At 38.3% G+C, this 24,478-nt stretch overlaps 1 protein-coding gene across 1 annotated transcript in view; it reads right to left on the reverse strand.

Annotated features, from left to right (window-relative positions):
- LOC139686126 (probable G-protein coupled receptor CG31760) overlaps window positions 1-21,942 on the reverse strand; it is a 50,562-nt gene extending 28,620 nt beyond the window's left edge. The window contains exons 1-2 of the mRNA XM_071583310.1: window positions 21,799-21,942; window positions 346-616 (exon numbers count right to left, since the gene is read on the reverse strand). Of these exons, the coding sequence (XP_071439411.1) occupies window positions 346-616; window positions 21,799-21,942 (415 nt within the window). The remainder of the gene's footprint in view (window positions 1-345; window positions 617-21,798) is intronic.
- Between the last annotated feature and the right edge of the window lie 2,536 nt (window positions 21,943-24,478).

Here is a 24,478-nt window from a genome sequence, read left to right on the forward strand (position 1 = left end):
AGCATGAATTTACAATCTCCCCAATCTCCGTTAAATTTTCACACAAACAGTATTGCTCACAAAATGTTCAAATTTCTTAATACACGTCAAAATACATATTATATTACAAATACGAGTGCTGTTTGTCATTGTTAAATCTTTAGAGGAACAATTGGACACTTCTTAGCACATTTACCAGCACTACCCAAGTAGCACCGAGACTAGGAAACAAGTTGCCAAGAACTGATTCTCTCACCGTTTTAGGATTACTCTCGAAAGGTCATGTTAAACAGACGAAGGAGGAATCATGGATTCAGCCTCAAGACACCGCTTTCCGATGCCACGTAAATGTAAGGTAACACTCACCATTATTTTGGTAGATCCCGATTTTTTTTAGCACAGTGGCCGCCAAATCCACCTTCTGGCGCGCATCCTCAAGGCGGCTCGTCACCTCTGGGATGTAGACGGGCAGCGCTCGGAAAGTCTCCGTTTTACACAAGGAGCCCATTTTTTTCGTCGAAATGTCATCAATGGAAATCAGAGAATATTCCTTTGCTTCGGGGGAATTATCTTCAAAATCACCATAATTGTGACGACCGCTTTTTAGCCCATGAAATCGCTGTGCCGCTCGAGCCGCCTGACATGAAAAAAACGAGGTTGACATTTTAGTATTTTATCGACAGCCAGGGTCATATTACCTCTTGAGGATAGTGGATAAGAGTAACAAGAAAAATATAGATAAGCTTTGAAAGGGGAGAACAATTTCCAGGTGCCTAATCTTTACCCTCCGGGTAGAAAAAGTTCGATAATCACCACGCTTATGAGATGCATTTGGTGGATTCTGACAATTATTGCAAAATTATAACAAGTACCAGAGGAGTTATGTTTACTGGCTGTGAAAGTGTATTGTACATTTATTATAAATATCATGCATAGCTTGGCTTAATCAAAATATTGTATTACACAGAAATATTCCGTAATTAGACTGTTGGGTACGACGATATGTTATAGCGGTTATTTGCTCCATTGGTGAAATTACTCTCAAGGGATTTGTTTTTATCATCAGTTTATCAAAATTTCGCTTTTAATAACAAAATTTTAAGTGGTTAAATTATGGAATCAAAATTTTTGATTTGAAATTTTTATGTAGGCATTTAAAATAATATAGGCTATCTACCTTCTTCATCAACACCGCGTACTAGAATAAATCTCATTACAGGCTATTTTAAATTCCCTTAAACAATGAGCAGAACAATCGATTGAAGTCCAATTAATTACTAAAGCGAAGACTTACAAAATATTTGAAACTACCTTCATAATAATGCACTGATTTTTCGCTTACTGGGATCCTACGGAAAGAATAGCTGGCTCAAATAATATGCTCAAATACCAAATCTAGTGCTTTCAATTCAACCTATTGTCATGAAATCGATTTCATTAGTGACCTCTGGTATCAATAAAAAACTTGATGGTAACCTGATGTCAAGTTTATACACAAAAAATGAGAATAAAAAGAATGACCATCACAACTATTTTGGGCACCAATTAATTAGCTCATATTCCTGAGTTTGATGCACGATAATCCGCATACATTGGTTCTCAAAATTAGTATCTATAATATGTGTAAAATTGAATGGGGCGATCAATAAGATATTTAGGAGCTTCATTTCATCTAAATTTATACACTAGGCGTGGTATTCCATAGGATGTTTTTATGACTTTAAAAAAATTGAATTTTTCTCAGTGACCGACAGATTGGTTGCTCCAAGGATTTTAAAGCAATAATGAGATGCCAAAACAACTGTGACCAATTTCAAGTAAAATCAATAATTATAGGTTAGACATATATTGTGTTAGTCTACTCAATAAAAATTGGAATTCTTTCATCCCCCTTAATTATTCCTATTTACTCTCCCCCTTCCTCATCACATGCCTCCCCCTTGTTCCCACACACCGCAAGGATAAATATGACTCGGGTCTTCTTATTATCACACTCACCAGCCACCACTGAATTTTTAACCAAATATCTTATTAGACGAACGATGGTAATGTATCTGTACTGTAAATGTATTATTTTACCACAGGAAAAGTTAACGCGTTAAGTAGACGCAAGGTGTCATATGTGATATCATGGTATGTCATGCTTTTGGGGTGGGAGCAACCACTAATCACTTTCCAAATTTTATTTGTAACAGTTGACTACATACATACACGCGCTGATATAATGTATCAATATTTTTTTAAATACTTAAATATTTTAGTCTTGGTTTTTAGAATTGGTTGAAATGTCCCAAATCTCTCATAATTAGGTGAAAAAGCGCCAAAATCGACGCCATAAAAATTAATGGAAACAATATTCCGAAAGATGGCCTGCTATTGCTTCCATATCTAGTGACATCCTCAATGCTCTCCTACCATCTTTCGGTATGGTCACAAAATTGAATTGCATTGGTAAATTGGAAAGCTAAGTTTTAATAAATTAACGATGGTGCCAAATATTTGGATGTTATCTCGAAAACATGGCTTTGATAGGTTCCGGTGAAATGCTTGATGACAATGTGCGATGTGAAATGACCCCGTTATCACTTTCTTTCCATTTTAAGAACTTGCCTGCTGAAGGCAATGGGTAATGCTTCCAGTATCTTATCCCCACCTACGTCTACCACTTTTCACGTTGCACTCTTAGTGAGGGCGACAACCTCTCCCAGGTTTTTAAACAATTTCTCTCACCTTGTTATTTGTTCGCCAGGTGACGTCACGTTGTACGCATGTTCAATAGGGGCGACCGGGGAAGGAGCCTCCTCCTCACTTCCCCTACCCCCTCAAAACCAAAGTTGCCTGTGAAGCATTCTGTGTGTCATCGATCTCTTTCATTTTTGGACCTAACCGAGTTCGCTGGTTTCATAAAAACGTAAAAGCAGTTTTCACATGTATTCACGAGAGCGCCTTCAAGTCAAAGGTTTAGGACTAAGATGACTGGCCTCCTTTACATAGGTGAACATGGTAGGCAAAAGCGAAGGTCATATATTGGGGCAAATAAAGTAGGATCCAGCGCTTTTTGTCACTGCAGATCAGGCTATGACTCTCAGATCCCAAAAATATCAGAACAAATTAACACTTGCCCTATAACGATATATAACCCACTTAGTGAATAAGTTAAACCAACAATAAAGGAAGTACATAAACATAATAATACGAAGCTGTCGTAGTATTAAAATCAAAAGAACCGAAGTCGATCATACATTCCAAAATCTAGACGCGGACATAGTTTTGGGAACGAAGAGCTGGCTCACGAAGGATATTAATGATGGTGAAGTTTTCCCTTTAGGTTACAGATACAAAGAAAAGACGGGTAACAAACACGGAGGAGGATTAATTGCCATTAAAAACTCTTGAGAAATGACTTACTTCCTTCCCTTCCATGGACCACCGCTATAAATAATCAAAAAACCTTTTGAAGACTTATTTCGGTGGTCACAGTCACCTTCATCAGAGTACGAGGAGTAACTCCTCGTACTCGTAATTACTCTTCGTACTGAGATGGCATGAACCGCCAAATTGTCTTCAGCCAGTTAAAAAAATATTTTATTTACCTTTTTTATATTTTTATCTTAGCATCTTTAAATATACGTGTGCATTGAAAATCGTTGTTCGCAAAATAGGTATGATTTCTTCGAACTATATAAAAGTATTTTTTGTTTATTTCATTATTCATGTGCCCAAACTGAAAAAAACATAGATATTTTTAATAAATGGACGTTCAAAAATTCTGTAGATTTATTTTTGTAGCCGCAACTAGTTCCATCATTGCGTTGATCAATGGTACCAATTGCCAAAAATAATTCTGGAGACCTCATTTCGTTTGACAAATTTTCGAGCAAGATTCTAAACGCAACCTTGGAAGTCGAACCAACCCAGTCAATTCATATTTAACATGTTCGCAGTTTTGGGCATTCGATGAAAAAATGGGCTCATTTGAAAGAGTTTCTTCTAAGTTCTACACACGTACACATTTGATCGCGCGCGGGTCTCCAAACGGCTTGCTAAGGTTGGCTTCCTTCATTGGGTTCACACCTTCTACCCAGATGAGGCACTCTTTGACCCCCGATCCACCTCATTTCCTACTCCTCAGCGGCATCTCGAATCCAGCGTGAGGCCATCAACGGCGCTTCCACGTGCTCAGCCTCGACGTTCTTCCCTTCCCCACTTCCAACCTCCTTTGCCCTCCTCCCGCCACACACCCCCACCGAGGATGCTCTTCACCTGGATTGAGGGCGGAGAGGGGTGAGGCGGGGAAGAGAAGCTCCGCAAGGAATTCGCCCTCAGACCAACACTCCCCCCTCACACTCCCACACGCCCCGTCGGCTCTGATAACCGTCGGGGTGGTCCACACTCGCTGATCGCAACGTTCTTTTATACGCTGATGACGTGGGTGAAATTTTTCAAAAAAAAAGAAGAAGAAAGGAATCAATACTTAACTGTCGAGGATGACGACGACAACGCGCTTCGCTCAAGCACCCCATCTTGATTCCCAATCCGAGTGGTCCTCCTTGCGATGGAATCTCTCGGGAGTTAATCCGCGTAAATGGTGGGAGCCCCCCTGCTATTATGTACCCGCTACACCCACCACCCGCCGCGACAGTCCCCTCTCCTCCTCTTCCCCTCCCTCTGCCCGCGAACGAACGACCCTTCGCTCCTCCTAAGCGTCGTCCCTCTAGCGACTCAGTTTCCCGACGCGGAAGCGCCCTTCTCCCTCGGCGGGGGGGGGTTGGGGGTGGGGGGAGGGCGGTGGGAATGGAAAAGATGAGGGAGTTAAAAGTTGTCGGAGTCAACAGTTCCTATTTCCCCTGAGGGATCGAGATTGAAGAGACGAACTCTTTAAGCAGCCGAAGAGCGGAACTTAAAGACTTTTGAAGGTTATGACTGCTTCGATCGAAATGCCGCGAACGACCAGTGACGAAACCAAACCAGACGAAACCTTGCTCCACATTTGTGGATATTAGATTCAAATTAGTTTGGGTACTTATATGAATGTTGAATTTTCGAACTGTAAGGCGGGGAGAAAGTTTGTCACCCCCTGCCTTAAGTAGGATAATGATACTGCACCATTTGCAAAGAATCTTCGAATTATTTCCTTTGGTTTCTGAGAGAAAAGTCTTGGCTCCGGCATAAAAAAAAATACTTACACATACTACCTTGATCAAAAAGTTCCTGCAAATGTCAAGTTATGACACTAAGATTTAAAGGGAATATCAACAACAGATGTACCAATTTAACAAAAAAAACAGAACTCAAATCGGAACGATGGGAGCGCCACACGGTGGTTATTCCGGGAACTTTTTGATCAAGGTAGTATACCTAATGTGGGGGTAAGATAAAGAAAATACAGGTCTCTTTTCTTCCGTTTCAAATTTAATCGAATTGAAATTGCTTAGATTCCTTTCTGTGAAAGTCATTACCGCAAAATTCAAGTTCACGGTGATTTCCTCTGCCCTCCCGTAACTTATTCCATTAATAGCGGGCGCAAAACGCGTACTTTGGGCGATTATGTAGTTTCAAGAGTGAGTTGGTGTCATTGGAACATATTAACGACCAAATATGAGTGCTTTCCACTAGTCAACACATTTATTTTCAATATTTCTTGAAATAAATTTGTTAAAAATTAGAAAAGTACTCTTATTTGCTCATTAATTGCTTACCTTGGGGTAGGTGATCGAAGAGGCGCATGAATGTTCTCGTGGCCGCGTGAAGTGCCCATGGGTCGGCAAAGTTTATTTGTCATCCGCTGGGGACCTTTAAAGCACCCAAAGACGAAACTCGTTTGTTTTAAACTTAGCAATCTTTTCTTTCAAGAGAGGTTTTTAGACATTTCGGTTGGGGAAATGGTCGGCTCAATTTGCACTGCATTGATTTCAGTGTCATGTAAAGCGTTCTCGTCCTCTTTAGAAATGATGAAAGGAGAACGATTAAAACGTACCCGAGCAGAGATATATTTTCATGGCGAAACTTGCAATTAATATACAGTTACGTAAACATCTTTTTAGAGCGAGAACTGGAGTTGACGACAAAATGTCCTCAACTACATACGTTGCATCGTTAGTAGTGGTAAAAGTAGAAATAGTAATTCTTTACGGTGCATTGGTAAAAAAAAGCACCGGAGCTAAAGGAATATTGCCTGTTATGAGCTAATTAGAGTTGATTTATGCCTATAAATGCACCTGCTAAAATAAAATCAATAAAACAAACTTTGGGCAAAGAAAATAAAAAAAAGTTTTATTTTTGTCATAAAAAATGTAGGAAAAATTTAACAATTTTACAGTACGATTATAATTCTGTGAGTAATTTTTCAAACAAACAATTTGTGTTATCGTTACATTGTGCAAAAGAGCACAAATATTCGCCTTAAAAAATAGTAAGACTGCTCTTTTCCAGATCATGACTAATGGAACTTTGATTTAAATTCTTCTATTTGAAATATATGTGGCGATAAGTCATTGCAAAATAAATGAAAGATGAATCTTGTGCGTGGATTTCGTAATCACTAAAGATCATCTACCAGTTCAATAAACAAGGTTCCATGAACTAAAAGCCAAAAATCGAAATAAGCGGAGATCTAACGCTTTCCTGGTAAGTGATGTCATGATTATTTTCTGAGTATAATCGATATAATATTCCGTTTATCCTATTAAAGAACCATTACTTACAAAAATAAAGATTCCGTTAAAGCTCATGCGGTGCAAACACCAACTTCTTAAGAACCCAAAGGGGTGAGGAACTTTACAGGATTTGGTTAATCTTATCTATTCGAGAGTTTTAGGAAGTACTCGTAAATGTTAATATTTGTAAATTATCTCATTGAAAGTCAGGAGGATAAACTTAAATGAGACTTTATCGAAATTTCGTGCTCCACGGAAAGTTACAACAAATACGTACCATAATTCTAATAATTCAGTTTTCCGAGTTCTTTGGAATTTTAGAGTGGGTTGAATGCACATTATTTCTCTAAGGATTAATTTCATTCCATCACCTCAAATAGAAGGGGAGACCAAACCAATCAGATACGCAAGAAAGATCATTCATTTAACTATTCCCTAAATTTTCACTCCACACTCCAGAATGAAAAGAGTAAATCACGTCGATCAACTTCACATTCATGAGCGCGCTCTCAATAGGATTCATCATGGACACGTATGCGCAGGAAAGGATGCGCGATTTTACAATAAATAGAAAAAAATTCGATACGAGGTTCAAATCGACGCCGTCGACTTGAATTAATTGAAATTATCGTGTTATCAAGGGCCAGTATAAACTTTAGATGCACTGTGCTGTACTTAACGATTATAGACAAAATATAAATTGCATGAAATTGAGGATACTGGCAAAATAGTTCAAAATTTGAAGATATCCTGCAGTTTGCAAACATTTTCATTTCTTCTCAACGTTTTGGGTTGACATCTCCCAAGAGTTATTCTCTCTTTTTCCATCATTCATTAACCTAAGATCCACAGAATATGCGCCCTTTCTTTCGTCTTTCCGTCCCGCTTATAGTTTAATGTCTTCTATGGGGTGGAATGTTGAGTGTATCTTAGCTGTTCTTGCGCGTTATGCAACGGTTTTATGATATTCGGTTTATTTTTCGCACTGTTTAGGGGAAAATTGATCCTTAGGTGCATAGTCAGTACTCAACTTTAACTATTTTTTGCACCAAGTCATTCAGTTCCAAACTAAAATTTTAAAAATGTATGAATTAAATAGGGAAAAATTGAATTGGAAAAAATTGCAATTACATGGATCCGTGTGGAAATGCGCACAAGGAGTTGAATATTTATACTGAGTACATTCCCAAGTCACGATAAAGAAAGAAATAGTAACATTTTCTGGTATGTTGAAATCTAGATTTGGCGTAACTCTTTTAAAACATGATGGAATGAAAAAGAAATTGTTGCATTTAAAGTATGAACGATCCTGCTTTTTATGGCAGATGCAGGCAGAGACAATTCATGAATGTTTGACCTTCATATATTTTTATTTTTCGGTTAATAATACGTTAGTAACCTCCACTTCGATTTAAGCACTGACAAGATAAAAAAGCTAAAAACGATAGTCACACTAAAAGACGTACAACGAAGCATAGAATCAGGAGACTTGGACGCAGTATGAATACAGTACTGAAAATGGGAAGGTGAGTCTCATAATAACTTCCTGATACATTGGACTAAAATATACTGCAGAAACTGTTTCATGCGAAATTTCAATATTTCATGAAAATGCCTAGTGCGAACAAGACTTGAATCAGACGACGAACGCGCGTGCAGTGAAATTACGGAGACTCATAAATAGAATTGACGGCGGAGAAAAAAACCGAATCTACCTCAATGCATACCAAAAATGCCACTACTCACGTCCATTCAGTTCACCTGAAATGACCTCGGGCCAGATGCATCAATGGTGAAAATAAATTTTTGGAATTTTTTGTGAATATTTATTAAACTTCTATTTTTTCTTCCGTGTTTCCATTTACTGAATTATCCTAAGCTTACCGCTTCAAAATTTCTTTCTTTGAGATATTTAACTTTGATATAATCTTAAATGTGTAATCCTAATCTCCTAATCGCTACGTTTTTATTCATTGGCCTCCAGAAACATTTAAAGCCCCAATTCTAAATTTTTGACATATTTGAGTGAGGAAAATTTTCGTGTGGTTACCTACCGTAGATTGTATTGTGGCACTAGTTTCACTATTTGTATTGTGGCACTATGTCTGATTAATTGACTCGAAGGGGGTCAATCACGACGGTTATTTAGTACTTTAAAAGTGAAAAAAAGAATTAGTAAACTCTTTATCTACCGGAGGGTAGCGTGGTGTTTTCCCGTTGCATTTAATTCCACATTGTAGCGCTGTATCTGTTAAAAAAGTTGCCCGTACGGAGATTATGTAGGAATAGCAGCCCATAGTGAATTGAAACATTGAGGCGAAACTCTTTCCAAGAGTACTGTTTAGAAAAATTTCCAACGGAAACTACACGCCTATTTTGTGCACATAATAAACCGTGCGCACCTTTGCTACGCCACATATTAAACCGTATTTTTGTCAAAAGCCTGAGCATGAGATGGAACAAATTAATATTAAAATCAATTAGCTCAGAGTATCTCTTCATTTCTAATGAATGTGTAAAACTCTGGGATGGTTGGATAAAAGCAACCGTCACCCATTTCAATGATAACTCGCGAAAAATCACAGGAAACTGTTTTCCTTAGACTCGTATAGTCCAAACATTTTGGCTTTTTATGTTCCCCAGTAAGAATGAGTGCTCCCAAACTTGAATGAGTGCTGCTAACGCATTACTTAAGTTACTCTCAGATATCGTTTTTTCCAATATTTTCTCATACTTAATCGTGTTCTAAATAGGATTCTGAATGCCAACTTATCTAATATGTTAATACCTACAGGGTTCGTCCGGAAAATAAGTGTACTGAGCTCAGGAAAAAAAATTTATTCCACTTTTACATATCTTAAGCTAATATTCCTCAAAATAGGACCCTTGTGAGTCGATACACTTGTTCCAGCGGCGTTCCCATTCCTGAAACGCTCCCGCGAAGGCATCATCGGGAACCTCTCGAAGACACGTCGTCACGGCCTCTTTGACGGCGTCCAAAGTCCCGTATCGCGTTCCTTTCAAACTCCTCTTTATCTTCGGGAACAGAAAGAAGTCCGGTGGTGCCAAGTCCGGGCTGTAGGGCGGGTGCGGCAGCGTTGCCACGCCGTGCTTGGCCAAGAAGTGTGACACGACAAGCGCGGTGTGAGACGGCGCATTGTCGTGATGCAGCCGCCAGATGTTTTTGATCGCTGGCCGGACGCGGGCGACTCGTTTTCGAAGCCTGTCGAGCACTTGGACGTAAAATGCAGCATTTACAGTTTGTCGTTCAGGTACAAATTCGTAGTGGACGACTCCCCTTTTGTCAAAAAAGACAATGAGCATCGCCTTGATCCGAGATTTGCTCATTCGAGCTTTCTTTTGACGGGGTGATGATGGGGTGTGCCACTCCGCACTTGTCTCTTCGACTCCGGGTCGTACTCAAAGATCCACGTCTCGTCACCCGAAACAACGTTCTCTAAAAAATGTGGATCATTTTTGCAGTGATCCGCAAGTTGTGTCGCGATTTCCAAACGATTGAGTCTTTGATCATCACTGAGCACTTTCGGCACCAACTTTGCACAAATTTTTCGCATCTGTGATTGCTCCCTAATAATCTCGTGCACTATTGTTTTTGGCACATTACACTGCTCTGCTATCATCCGAACACTAAGACGACGATCACAGCTCAGTACATCGCGAACTTTTCGCACATGTTCGTCGGTGAGTGTCATTGATGGGCGTCCAGGCCGTGGTTCGTCGTCGACCTCTTCTCTGCCCTCCACGAACATCTTGTGCCACCGAAAGATCATGTTTCTGGACATGGCTGACTCCCCGTAAGCCTGGTTAATCATACCGACGGTTTCGGTAGACGATTTCCCAAGCTTTACCGCAAATTTGATGGAATAACGCTGCTCCAAAAACTTCGGCATCGCGTTCCGTGACGTGGGTCGAGCGTGGAGGTTCGCGTTAACAGAGCTCCTCACTACACCACAGCTCAGAGCCGACTGCCTTTTTCAGCGTCGCTTGCCAACATACCCCCCTCCAATCGCAGCCCGTCAGAGCGGTTCTGGGCGCGCCTGGAGCGGCGGGAAAAAATCAGTACACTTATTTTCCGGACGAACCCTGTATGTCTCCCATGGGGTATATGACAACAATAGGGATTTCATATCCTATTGAAAAGTAAAAAAATTGCGTCTCATCTTTGAATAACGGCACGTGTCCTACCTGCCAATGTATACCTCTATGAACATAATCAAAATTAATCGGGAATGCCTTCATGCATGGCGTAAAACTTATTTTACCAGTGCACACAGATGATATTTCAAGTAATTAAAGGGATTTCCAGAACGCAGGTGGGGAGGTCTCCATGGCCGAAATAAAAAAGGAAAGAAAACACCAAAAGTTGAGCAATCAAAATATCAAAAAGAAAAATAAATTTCCATTCTTTTATTTCGTCATTTAATTTTACTGAACATCAAATAAATATCTCTGCGGGATTTGTGTTTATTAGTAGAGATTGAAACTGCCTCTCAGCAGTTTATATTAGCGTTATGAAGTGTTGTTTTTATGTGTTAGGTTTTGTGAGAGGCGTTGGAAATACGGTTGGTGGAAAGATGAATTCCATTTATTAGATGTACTGGTAAAATATAGCTGATTATGGTAAATGGAGGGATTATTCCTCGGAAGAAACGTGAGGAGCAGTAGGCAACACTCCGGTGCGGCGCAAAATTATCATGCAACTGCCGGAGTAATAGTTAAGGTTACAGATTTAATGACAGAGAAGGTAACTGTATACGTGAAAGATTTCAACTAAGGTGACTCGGATGCAACTGTTTCCTTCGTGTTGATTCACAACTCGCACCTCATGTGAAATTATTTCATAAAGATACTGGAGTCGCTATCTGTCAAAATTTGCTTGAGTTTGTCAAAAGAAGGTACCATAGTGAAGCCTCAGTAATAATTAATGGAAGGGCACAATTTTGTGATAGATATTAGAGCATCAATATCTAATAAAAAAATATGTTTTTTTCTATTTTATCGATTTAAAATTGCTTTATCCACGTAACGGACTGGAAAGGTATTCTAATATTAAAAAAAACTACTGTCGGTGGATACAGCGTTCTCGGTTTCATTCGTTAATTAACGTCGAAATTTGAAGTTTGCCTTAATGAGAGAAACATAGTACATTGCAATATATTCATGATATGAACACTTTTGTGACAAAGAAGGAGCGTTTATAGAAGCAAGCACTTTGAGCACTATCTAAAATTCCATGTTTTTTTAAGAAATCAGTAATTTTTATGACAAAGAGACTTTTACTCTATTGACCATATTTTGCAGTGATATTCTAAAATTTACCTTGCATTCATGACGTATATTTATTACTTCGGTCAAATTAATAAGGGAAGAGCCAATTTCAAAATGAGAGATTGCCGATTTGAGATTAAAAGAAAGAGAATTCAGTTAAATAATTTGTAATCGAGGCAAATTCAAGCTTGTAGACATATGTCATACCGATAAAGGTCAGCTGTAATTTCCCTCAGAATTTGTGGCACACGAAGCGTTTCAAATTACATGCTCATGTACAGGTATCAGATGTAATTTTCACCTATCCATTCAGTGTATATATTCAGTGTACATATGTATATATATATATATATATATATATATATAAAATATTTGGCCGGCACAATAGAACACAAATAATTAATCTTTTCTCCTCCACTCCGGACCAGAAGAAGGCCTCACCTCCCAAGACATATCCCTACTTTCACCCCCAAACCCCAGAACACCCTAGTTTTACCTCCTCCCAAAAATACACGAACCCAGCATCCCCTGTCGTCCTATAGTTTCCAGTTACAATTCTCCCACCGAAAGAATCTCCGCATTCCTTGACCACCACCTACAACCACTTCCGTCCTCTCTATGCCCATCTTCACGAAAGACACATACCACTTCCTCAACCGGCTAAATTCTGTCTCTTTACCCTCCACACCCAACCTACTTATGGCCACCATCGAGGTCACCTCGCTTTATACCTCTATTCCCCATGCAGAAGGCTTATTCTCCCTCCGGCATTATCTCTCTCTACGCCCCCTACCCCAGCGCCCCTCAACGGAATTTTTCCTCATTCTTGCCACTTTCGTCCTGACTAAAAATGCATTCTCTTTCCAAAATTGTTTTTACCTACAGACCAAAGGCACAGAGATGGGAACGAGGATGGCGCTATCATACGCCAATCTCTTCATGGACCATCTGGAAGAGACTCTCCTGTCACAGCAACCCTTCCAACCTCTTTTCTGGGTCCGCTACATAGACGATATTTTTATTCTCTGGACACATGGCTCTGATTCTCTCAATAATTTCTTATCCGCCTTAAATTCAACTTTCACTGTTAAATTCACCTCTTCCATTTCAGACTCCACCATCACCTTTCTTGACCCAGACATCTCACTTCAAAACAACAAATTCACCACTTCAGCACACATTAATACCACTAACCATCAGTAATTCCTACACCACACAAGCTGTCATCCTCAACACACCAAAAGCTCGATTCCTAATTCTCTCGCTATCCGCGGACACCGAATTTGCAACACCAAAGCCACTCTCAACAAATACCTTGACAATCTACATTTGCACTCTTCAAACGCGGCTACCCAGAAAACAACTAAAATATAAAATCCACCGCTTCACCCGACCACACACACCACATAAAAACAAGCCCAGATCTGACGCAGGACTCAAACTTTGCTCCACCTCTTTCCCCGGATCACACAGACTGAAAACCTTCCTTAAATAACTGTTTCCTATTTTACATGGTAATGACGTGGCCTCATCCTTACTACCCCAATACCCATCTCCCGCATACAGACTCTCCCTCTCCCGCCAATCTCAAAACTCTTCTGAGATCCACCAACCCTTTGGCGCCCCCCTCGACAAATTTCCTAATATTTCCCCTACTTGCAACCGCCCCCGATGTAAAACTTGTCTACTTATTAGGTCTACTCCCCTCTCCCCACATCCCCTCATTGCCCCCTCACTTCGTTCCCACGCTAATTGCCTCTCAAAAAACATTATTTATCTTTTATCATGCAAACAATGCACTTCATTTTACATAGGCGAATGCATTATACCCTTGTCCATTCGAATGAACAATCACCTGTACTCCTGCAATTCTGCCTCACTCTCTTCTCTTCCTATCCCTTCACACGCAAAATCCCACAGCCTTTCATTCGACCAGTGTTTTTGCTCTTTGCATCCTAGAATCCCTACCCGATTCAGCCACCAATATAGAGACGAGAGCTCGAGAATCGGCGTATATATTAGCTTTCCGATCTTTGAAAATTCCCACCCTTAACCGCCATCTTTAATTTCCCTCCCAGCATTCCCTGCACCTCACCTCCCCTCCCCCGCCCAGACCCCATACCACTCTCCAGCAAATTTTCAGTCTTACTTGAAGAAGGCCTCGGAGAAGGCCGAAAGCTTAAACAATATACCATGTGAGTGTCCTTTTAAGTGTTACTATTTTATTTGTGTTCTATTGTGCCGTCAAAATTTTATATTGCTCGTGTGAGTGCTTCCGTAAAATCGATATATATATATATATATATATATATATATATATATATATATATATATATATATATATATATATATATATATATATATATATATATATGGAGTAAATTATAAAAAATTGGCGGGGTATAGAGTGTATGAGGGAAGGAGAGGATAAATGGAATAGTTGTTAGTCATTCTTAGGGGGGTTGCTTGCCAAAATTAACGAGGAATGAAAGGACAGGACTTAGAGAGGGGAATGACTAACAATAGTCCCGTCATTCAGGAAGTCCCCTTCATTCTTCATTTGCACAAATTTGGTTACAAATTATAACTAAATTTTATCATAAAATAAAATGTGATTTGGCCGACTAACTCTGCAGTGTTCGGATAATGAGTATGAAAATCAGGAGGGGACCCTAAAATACGATGAGAAAAAATAACGTAAAGAGCATTGGAAGGAGCAGAGAAGACGTATTGGAATATTACATGAATACATATGAGATTAAATACAGGTCAACATGCCGGTATTCAATCATTAATGAGAGGAGTTTGAATAATTATTTGTACAGTTGGAAGAAATTCTCAGCGCGGCGGAAGGTAAGTAGGGGATTATCATTATTGCCAACTGGATGATGGCTATTGAAGAAAGTAAAGAAGGAAGCGGCATACGATACGGCACTTTGGGCTGGAAAATCGGAGGGGTGATGGAGAAAGCCTTAATTAGGCTTGTAAGGAAAATGTATTTGGCAATGTTGAACACACTCCTCGGGCAGCCTCGACAAAACGTATGAAATATTCTGGGGAGTAGGGCTAGGTATCAATGTAGAGAATATGGCGTAGGAATAAGTTAAAGAATTATCATGCTCAAATACATATCTATATTATTAAGGCCCTGCTGGACTAAGCTAAGTAATAGAGGTGATTTGTCTTTCTTTGAATCCAAATATCATTCATTTTCTCTTGACGATCTTTATTAGTTTAATCCGATCAAACTTTTCTGGTTTTCTTGCATTTGTTTTTCTGTCTGTTCCCATTTTGATTCCCTAAGTGGTTTATAAACTTTTGTTGATTTAGTCTCCAAAGATGCTAAAGAAAATCCAAACTATGGACTGCTTAAGTGACTGAAAATGCCACTTAGTGTGCTAATGATATATTGACAACAATTGAAATCTTGTTTCAATTGCCGAGATTATGTAGCCTTCAGCTCGCCCCTCCTCTTTGTTTGTCTAAAGGAGAGCAAATCTATTCAAAATCAGTTCAAACAAATTTTCACGTGAGCTGCCTGGTTAGTTTATTCATAACCATGTGAAATACGTGCATTGTGATTAATAAGGTGCAATATTTCCGGGAGAGGGAAGAAGGGAAGGTATAAGCCTCCTAAAGCACTCGGGCAAATATAACTGATAGTAATCACAATCAGCTAAACCACCACGGAAGATCTTCTGATTTTCAGCGTAGCAATGGTGGAGTGAACTAATTGACTTCCCCCGGAGGGCGGAGAGTGGGGAAAGAAAAGGCGGTTGGAGAAGGCACACGAACCCCTCCCCCTTCCCCCCTTTGAGGTGGAAGAGGGAGCTGGAAGCCGGCGTGCACGAGTGGATGAAATAAAAGGATACATGATTGTGATGGTGAGTTTTATGACTAGAATTCACAAAAAATAAAGCCTTCCGTCCCCAAAATGAGACTTGGGAGGCACAGAGAAAATTCCAGAAAATAGGAAATAAAGATGTCTTCCGGGATTACAGGTGGGGGTTGAGCGCATTAAATAGATAGATATATGGGACTGAATTAGGAATAAAGTTCGACTGAATCCTGCATTGTTTTTAGCATTTCTACTTTACTCGAAAGAACGATGAAGTTATCCTGCTAGTAGAATTGAGGGAATGGTAATAAATATGTAAATACTAGATAAAAAGTTGGAAGAAGAATTTACATTATGCTGATCATCGGATAGGTTTTCATAATTAATTTCAGTACTTTGTTTTTAACTCAAATGAATGATTGCGTTCCTAGAAGTTTTAATAGTCGTTGAAAAATACATTATGTTGAAATTCTGTATTTATAAATTAAGGACCATGTAAAATGAATTTCAAGGGGAGATTTTTGATGAAAATGGGATGAAAATCTGAAATCTTTGCAAGATTTATGCTCATAGTCATAGTTGATCGATTGAGCATAAAAATAATTTACTTTTTCATTTTCAGCAGAGGAATTATAGACATGCTGGACGTCAAAATTACGGAATTGTAAAAAAATGCCCAAGGCGTAACTCTATATAATTTACGCAACATATTGAAATGAAAGAAGTAAATTTTTAGTTCCACAAGAACTTCTTGATACACAACGTTTTTAAAATAAATTCTTCGGATAAACTCAATGTGCTCCGTATCCTCTTACATTAAATGTCAATGTGTCAATGTCATGTCAATTTCTTGCTTGTTGTGTCCTGCTTCCGTGTTGTAGAATGTCTTTCGTGCTGCATCATGGGGTGCAGTTTTTTAGTTGTTTTGCGGTATATGTGTTTGCATGAGTATTGGATGAAGGGATTTTTGCATGAGTGTGTGCGCTGCTGTGGGTGTAATTTTCCGTGTTGTTTTTTTTGCATGTGGTATTTTTCTTTTTTACGGTTGGTGACCTAACACCCCCCGCCACACGCCCTTGCGGCGGCTTGCGGGGTATTATGTAGATGTAGATGTAGAAATGTATGTATCCACAGCATTAATTGGAGTACCGTAATTTCACAGGATTTTATTATTTGGTATGAGCACCGTGACATGGCATCATCACTCAAGGATTATGCCGCATGACGATGTAACATGTGATACAATACTGTGGAAAACTACGTTGTTCTTCCTCATTCTATGAAAACCTAATGAGTGTTAAAAACAAAGGGTTAAGATTAAAAAATAGATCAATTAAATGCTCTTCAGATGCATGATTTAAAATGCAAAAGTAACGAACTATTTCTTTCTCCTTTTCACTCACAGGATTTTGTCACGCATTTCAAATTGCTTAGCTAAATTCTTCTTTTAAATATTAACCGAATATGAACAGAAAAATAAGTTTGTAGTATTTTTACATTCACCCCGTGAGAGGTCTAAAGCATGTAGTTGCTCGTATACTTTCCATAAAGACACCCAGTATTAAAATACATCAGTGGGTTCCATTTTGAAGTTTTCAATCAACAGCTGTCCTTTGGACAAGTTTGAGAGATAATTAGATCTTGATTTTCTGTCATTGATATTTTTTTCCAAATTTTAACAGTTCTTTTGCCTTTCGTGAAACAAGCCAATAAGACGAGCTCTCCCACGACAGTCTTTCCTGTAAGTACGATAATTAATTCCTCGCGGGGAACTCTTGATAAGAAAGCGTTTAACTAGGCGGGGAACATGAAAGGAGCTGAGACGGAGGAAGAGGTATACCACACCCAGTGGGACATGGAAGTGGAATTAAATGACAGTTTTGATTTGTGTATGTATTATCCAAAATTGAAAAGTTCAAGGAAAAGGAATTATCTCCTTCAGATGTGGAATCTGATGAATTCTTTAGAGGGTAGCTTGAGGAGGTAATATATATCGTATAATATGATTCCGAAAAACTCCAACAGATTGAAAATATTGATTTTTGATGGAAATAAAGATACATTTTAGTCTTTTTCTTCATCATTTGAGGAATGAATTCTGGGAAATTCTAGCAAGCTCACCATTTTAATTATAAGCAATATGGATGAATTGATATGGATAGATGTTACAATCGCCTACTACACTATCTTTCATATCTCGCAAGAGCGAGCCCCCGGTACATCTGTTCGTGAACGTAAGTAAATGAACGAAGGGGGTGAAATTAAAATCAGCATAGAAAAATAACGTTGGATCTGGGCTGACCTTAATTAAACGAGAAAATGCTATAATCGGAGATGTAAGATACAAGAGTCCTTAAAATTCGGAAGACTTGGAGCGTTGTTGATCAAACAGTGGAAACTATGGTACAATAAATATACTTTAAAGACAAATGACGACCTCTCAATATAGCATTAATACAACTGGAATAGATTTGACATGGTGAGGAGGAAGACGCCGCATATTCAATTTAAGTAAGAGAGCGCAGAACAAAAGAGATTTGGATAATTCAAATAATCTTTTTGGAGAAGACACCTACGCGAAAGCTTATGGCATTTTCCCCGTCGACGTGTCAGGGTTATTTACTCATGTACCCCTTAATTCACATATATCAAGTACGATACATAATCTAGTTGAAAATTACGCCGAATACTATCTAGGGGTAAAATTTGATAATGATATTGGAAATTTCTAGTTTCAAAGTTAAGCTGAAAACCGTTACCACCAATGATGTTTGAAAATAAATAAGTCAGTTATTGTCTCTGTGGATACCAAGACTATCCACAAATGCACTAATATTTAGCAGATTTAAGATTAATTGTAGGCAATTTGGTACACGTATCCCATCTTAAAGACATATTTCTTCTCCTATTCAGGATTATACCAAGAATAAGTACCTACTATTGCCTGGCATATTTAATGTTATTTCAAGAGCTTCCGAAATTTGAGAGTGCTAATCTTATTAGTCCCAAACAATGTTCCGGAAAAACATAAGTATAATTTTATTGCGTCAAAATATATAGCTATTTAGCCGTAAGTTTTTGTTTTGAAAGTGCAATGATAATTGTTTCTGTTCATGTCATGTATTGAAGGACGTGTTAAACTTAATTTTTAATATTTATTCTCGCAAGTGAGGAGGAAAAGGATAGAAAGAGTTCTTCTATCCACTACGGCTTCAACATTCAGTTGTGAGGTGTTTTTGACCTATTAATCTATTCCAGTTGCAGTAAAATCAACAAAACATGCTCCTATAGGCTAGATTGTCAAGTTCCTAAAATTTTGGTACCGAGAAATGCGTGCTTATTATTCAGTGGTGTGAATTGTTCAGGTTCACTAAGGCACCATCTGAAATGCGAGAATTTTACAATGTAAAAATCATTCGCCTAGCATTCACTTCAAACTCGATCCATTTATCAGAATCGGCTCGAATCCAGGTCAAGCTGAATAAATTTTAAACTTTGATGTATTTTCACATTTGGGGGCAAATCAGCGGATGACTTCGTTAAAGTAACTTTCACGGCATTTCCCGCACTTCTTCAAATACTGTCCGAATTTGAAATCGGGATCTTCCGGGCATTACTCACTAGACATTAATAGCACTATATTTAAAATTTACTTAAAAATGAAGAATCCCCTTATCAATGTTGATGAGTTATAACTTTTATTTATCGAAGTCTCTTTCTTTAGCTACGGATCTCAACTCACCTCCCTCGGTTACATGATTCCGGTCTACGGAGTATGGAAAAGTTTTATTCTTTCAATGTAAATTATACCAGGCTGTCGAATCATGGAAAGAATAACTCCCATCAAAGGAAGTTCAAGAGCTTTGTCTTAAGCCGTAAACTACTTGAATATAAATCCATGAAACTGCGGGAAATGCCGCAGCAGTAACTTTTAACGGAGTCATCTGCTAATATGACTTTGAATGCAACAATTTCAAAGATTAAAAACCATTTGCCTTGAATGAGATTCGAATCCGGATCCCTCGATGTTCGATGGCAAATGATTTTTACACTCTGAAATTGTTGTATTACTTAAATATATTTTCGCGCTTAATATATTCAATGTAATTCAAACTTAATTTACTTGAAGAAATTAATTAACTATCAACACCCCTTTATACTTTTCCCATGTAACTATTGGAATTAATTTTTGCATTGAGTTCATGCCAGTTTATCACTCTTCACCTCATCGGTCAAAATCAGGACAAATTAGAATACTACCTTGAACAAAAAGTTCCCGGAATAACCACCGTGTGGCGCTCCCATCGTTCCGATTTGAGTTCTGTTTTTTTGTTAAATTGGTACATCTGTTGTTGATATTCCCTTTAAATCTTAGTGTCATAACTTGACATTTGCAAAAGTTACGTAGCCAATAGTACATCTATCTCTGTATGTGTTGGCGATTTTTTACAATTGCAGAAATGGATTTAAATTTGAAACAACGAACTTGTATTAAATTTTGCGTAAAAAACGGATTTAGTGGCGCACGGACGTTGGAAATGTTGGAAAAGTGTTTCGGCAACGATTCTCTAAAAAAACGGTCGTTTACCAGTGGCACGAGCGGTTCAGAAGTGGTCGTGAGTCAATCGAAGATGATGAACGCAGTGGCAGACCATCGACATCGAAAGTCGGTGAAAAAATTGATAAAGTAAAAGAAATGTTGGTCAATAACCGCAAATTAACCATCAGAGAAATAGCGGAGGACTTGAACATTGCCTATGGATCCGCCCAAGACATTGTGGTTAATGATTTGGGTTGGGCCAAAAGACCTCAATTTCATGCAAAAAAGAGACCGTGTTGACGTCGCAAAAGACATGATTTGCGAGGCTGAATCCGATCCCACATTCATCAAAAGGATCATTACTGGAGACGAGACGTGGGTTTATGAGTACGACACGCAATCCAGACATCAGGCAAGTGAATGGCGTTCACCAAATGAGCCGAGACCAAAAAAACCACGTCGTTTTCAGTCAAAAAAGAAGGCAATGCTGACGGTTTTCATGGATTACAACGGTGTAGTGCATCATGAATTTTTGCCAGAAGGCCAGACAGTAAACAAAGAGTATTATTTGGGCGTTATGAGACGTTTGCGTGAAGCAATTCGCCGAAAGAGACCAGAAATGTGGGCAGAAAACTCGTGGATTTTGCACCATGATAACGCACCGTCGCACAGTGCTATCATTATTCGTAATTTTTTGACGAAAAATGCAACAAATACCATCCAACAGCCACCGAATTCACCTGATTTGGCTCCCTGTGACTTCTTTCTGTTCAATCGAGTTAAAAAACCATTACGGGGAACGCGTTTTAGCAGCCGAGAGGAAGTAATGGAAAAATCGCAGGAAGCACTGATGGACATACCGAAAACCGACCGTAACTTTTGCAAATGTCAAGTTATGACACTAAGATTTAAAGGAAATATCAACAACAGATGTACCAATTTAACAAAAAAAACAGAACTCAAATCGGAACGATGGGAGCGCCACACGGTGGTTATTCCGGGAACTTTTTGTTCAAGGTAGTATATGAAAATTGGATTTTTTCCTCCTTTGAAAATCTAGAGAATTCAATTAAGAAAGGTTTCCTCAGCATCGCAAAAAAGTGTCGATAACGGATTATGTTTATATTCGTGAAATGCTTCGTTCATAGTTGCTATGTATCAACATACTTACTGTCCCTACGGAAATTATAATTTAGGACTTACTATTTTATATACCGTTTATATCATGTTAGCCAGGTGAGACGGGCTCCAGGTCCTGGTCCTGAACGATAAATTAGGATAATCCCATCTGAAGTTAAGTTGGAACAATGTTTTTGTCTCTTTTGTCGTTTTGAGTGCCATTAGAAATCAAATGTCGACACATGAAAAGAAAATGACCTTAATATGCTCGTACATTTCGTGGACCCTAGAACTTTTTGTAGAATGAGGCCGAATTGCGTTTATCGCTTTAGTACCCGTCGGGTTGAAAAACGTGGTGGGGTGGGGGCGATCCTTACCTTAATCCAAGGTCCTTTTGTTACTGAATCTTCATCTTCAAAGTCACGCTCGATCCCGTAAGCCGGAGCTGATGTGATTCGCCGGAACTCATTCACTCTTCCGGCAAATGCGCTATCTAATACTGCAGTCACAGCTACGAACATCACGATGACCATGCAGCTGCCAGAGTAGGGCTGATAACCGGCCATTTTCACTACGTTTCGGTCAGTATAGTTTACCGACTCTTTGTGTTGGTTTTCGGATGAAAACCTTAAAAAAAAGGAGAAATATTTTTAGCGTGAGGAAGTGATTCCTTAATCTATTACGGCCATTGCGGGTGGGGGAAAGTCAAAAGAGGTGGGATTAATCATTAAAATGATACAGCCTACATACCTACAAAGTTTATAATGATTGCATGCAAGTAAAACTACTGTGGTCCACCATTGGGAGTTTGTGCTCGAGGTAAAACAACAATGCTGGAAAATGAAATTAAATTATGACTACTTCAGAATATGATGCCATGCTATAAAATAAAGGTGTTCATTAAAAAATGATAGATGACAAGAAAAGGCTGAAGGATCTCTTGGATCAAGTAGTGTGTCTGTAGTTGGGAAAGAGCACAAGAAATGAACATCCGTTTGAAGCTGTTCCCGTCTCCTGTGATAATATACGAGTTAAGTGAACTCCAAAACTCTTTTATAAATTTAACAAAATTTGGTTAGTTATACCAGTTAATAATAATAATAATAATAATAATAATAATAATAATAATAATAATAATAATAATAATAATAATAATAATAATAATAATAATAATAATAATAATAATAATAATAATAATAATAATAATAATAATAATAATAATAATAATAATAATAATAATAATAATAATAATAATAATAATAATAATAATAATAATAATAATAATAATAATAATAATAATTTTATAATAATGATAATTAATACCAGTTTAAATTGCTCCAATGTACTCGTAATAAACAATGTTGACGGTGTTGAGATTAAATTACGCCATTTGTATCAAAATACATGCATATAGTATGCTACATCCTGGCTGTCAAATGACAAATCTTTTTAAGGAGAGAATGCCCATTATTCCCAAAGATGACATAATTTAAGAAGGTGACAAATTCTAAGACCTTTGGGTAAACCAATTAACAACAAATAATCAAGTGTTTTCATCCTGGACTTAAATTTATAGTCATATGCGCCTCAATTACATATATTACAGAAGAGCATTTTGTCTCATATCTGTCCTTCTTGTGTATGTATGTATATGTATTGAAGATATTCTTTTTCTGAAATTATATTAGCTGGTTTAATAAATCACATAATATCTTTGATTAAGAGATAGAGCAAAAGTGCATCACAAATACAGGAGACAGCTTTTCCAAAGAGATCTTTGAATGATAAACACCTGTTTGATGGAACACCTTAAATTACATTTATAACATATGTGTAGTGTTACTATCTTCATATTAAAAAAATTCATAATTACACCAAGCAAGATATTTTCGAATGTAAATCTGTACTAAAACTTAGGGTAAAATATTAAATAAACTACTACTCCCTAGAATGGTCTAGAAAAAATCAGATGGCGAGCATACAAATAAAATAAAACTATATGCCCATGAATCAAATCGGAAATCGACCACGAGACCCAAACTACATTTTAATACTATCCCCATGCCGTAAAATGCATATCCTTTGGTCTGTTGGTTTAAAAGTCTATGCTAAAATGACTATGCTGAGCATAGCTTTAGAATAGAGTGGAAATATTGAAAAATAACCATACAAACCCAAACCTACATCTTTTAGGCTAGGTATGAAGCAAAGGAAATTTCCAAAAATCATCATGCCTTAAATGTTGATGCCAGCATAGTTATTTTTCACATAGAAAAGTACGGGAATCTCACAAAATTGTTACAAATTAACTGGATGGTTTGCAGAAGAAGTTGGCTCACTTCGTGCTTCTAAGATAAAAGAAATATATAAGATGCTAATTAATTTTAAGAATCAAAATAGCCAGCACAAAGCCGATACCAAATCATTCCTCAATCCTCGATGCCAATCATTCCTCAGATGAAGGTCACAAATGCACCCCCTACCGTGCGGTCGGATGAAACGCTTCTGAGATCGTGGAGGTACATGAGCCGAGATGTGACGAGGGGACGGACAGCAAGTAGCAGCAGGTGGTTGAGTTAATGCACTGGTTGGGCCGCGCAATGCTACGCTTACGGTTGGGCACAGGGAAGAATCCGGCGCAGTAAAACCACTGGAGGTGTAGCGCTACTGCGCCGAAAACTATTCATGCCTTGTGGAGCGTGAATGGCGGGGCGGAGGCACACACGGAAGTCTGGGGGATTAGAGACTGCGCGAATATCATTCCACGACTAACGAAACTAAAATATTGCGCAGGTTATGGCGATTAACATTCCTGACGCGGTTTCATTTCGTTATCAAAGCGTATCAGCTACATATCAATGATAATATTTTCAAAAGGCTAAGGCGCAGCTGTAGCATCACACAGTTATCTGTTTACTAATTCGTATACAACTATACTGAACTTCTGCTACAATAGAACATTGCAACGAGGTGAGCATAAAAAAAGTATTCCTATAACTTACCCTGATAACTGTTAGTCTCTCCATGAGAGCAGTCAATATTATACGTGAAGAATTA

Source organism: Hetaerina americana, unplaced genomic scaffold (assembly GCF_022747635.1).
Source record: "Hetaerina americana unplaced genomic scaffold, ioHetAmer1.1.p SCAF_13, whole genome shotgun sequence".
NCBI classification, from domain to species: domain Eukaryota; kingdom Metazoa; phylum Arthropoda; class Insecta; order Odonata; family Calopterygidae; genus Hetaerina; species Hetaerina americana.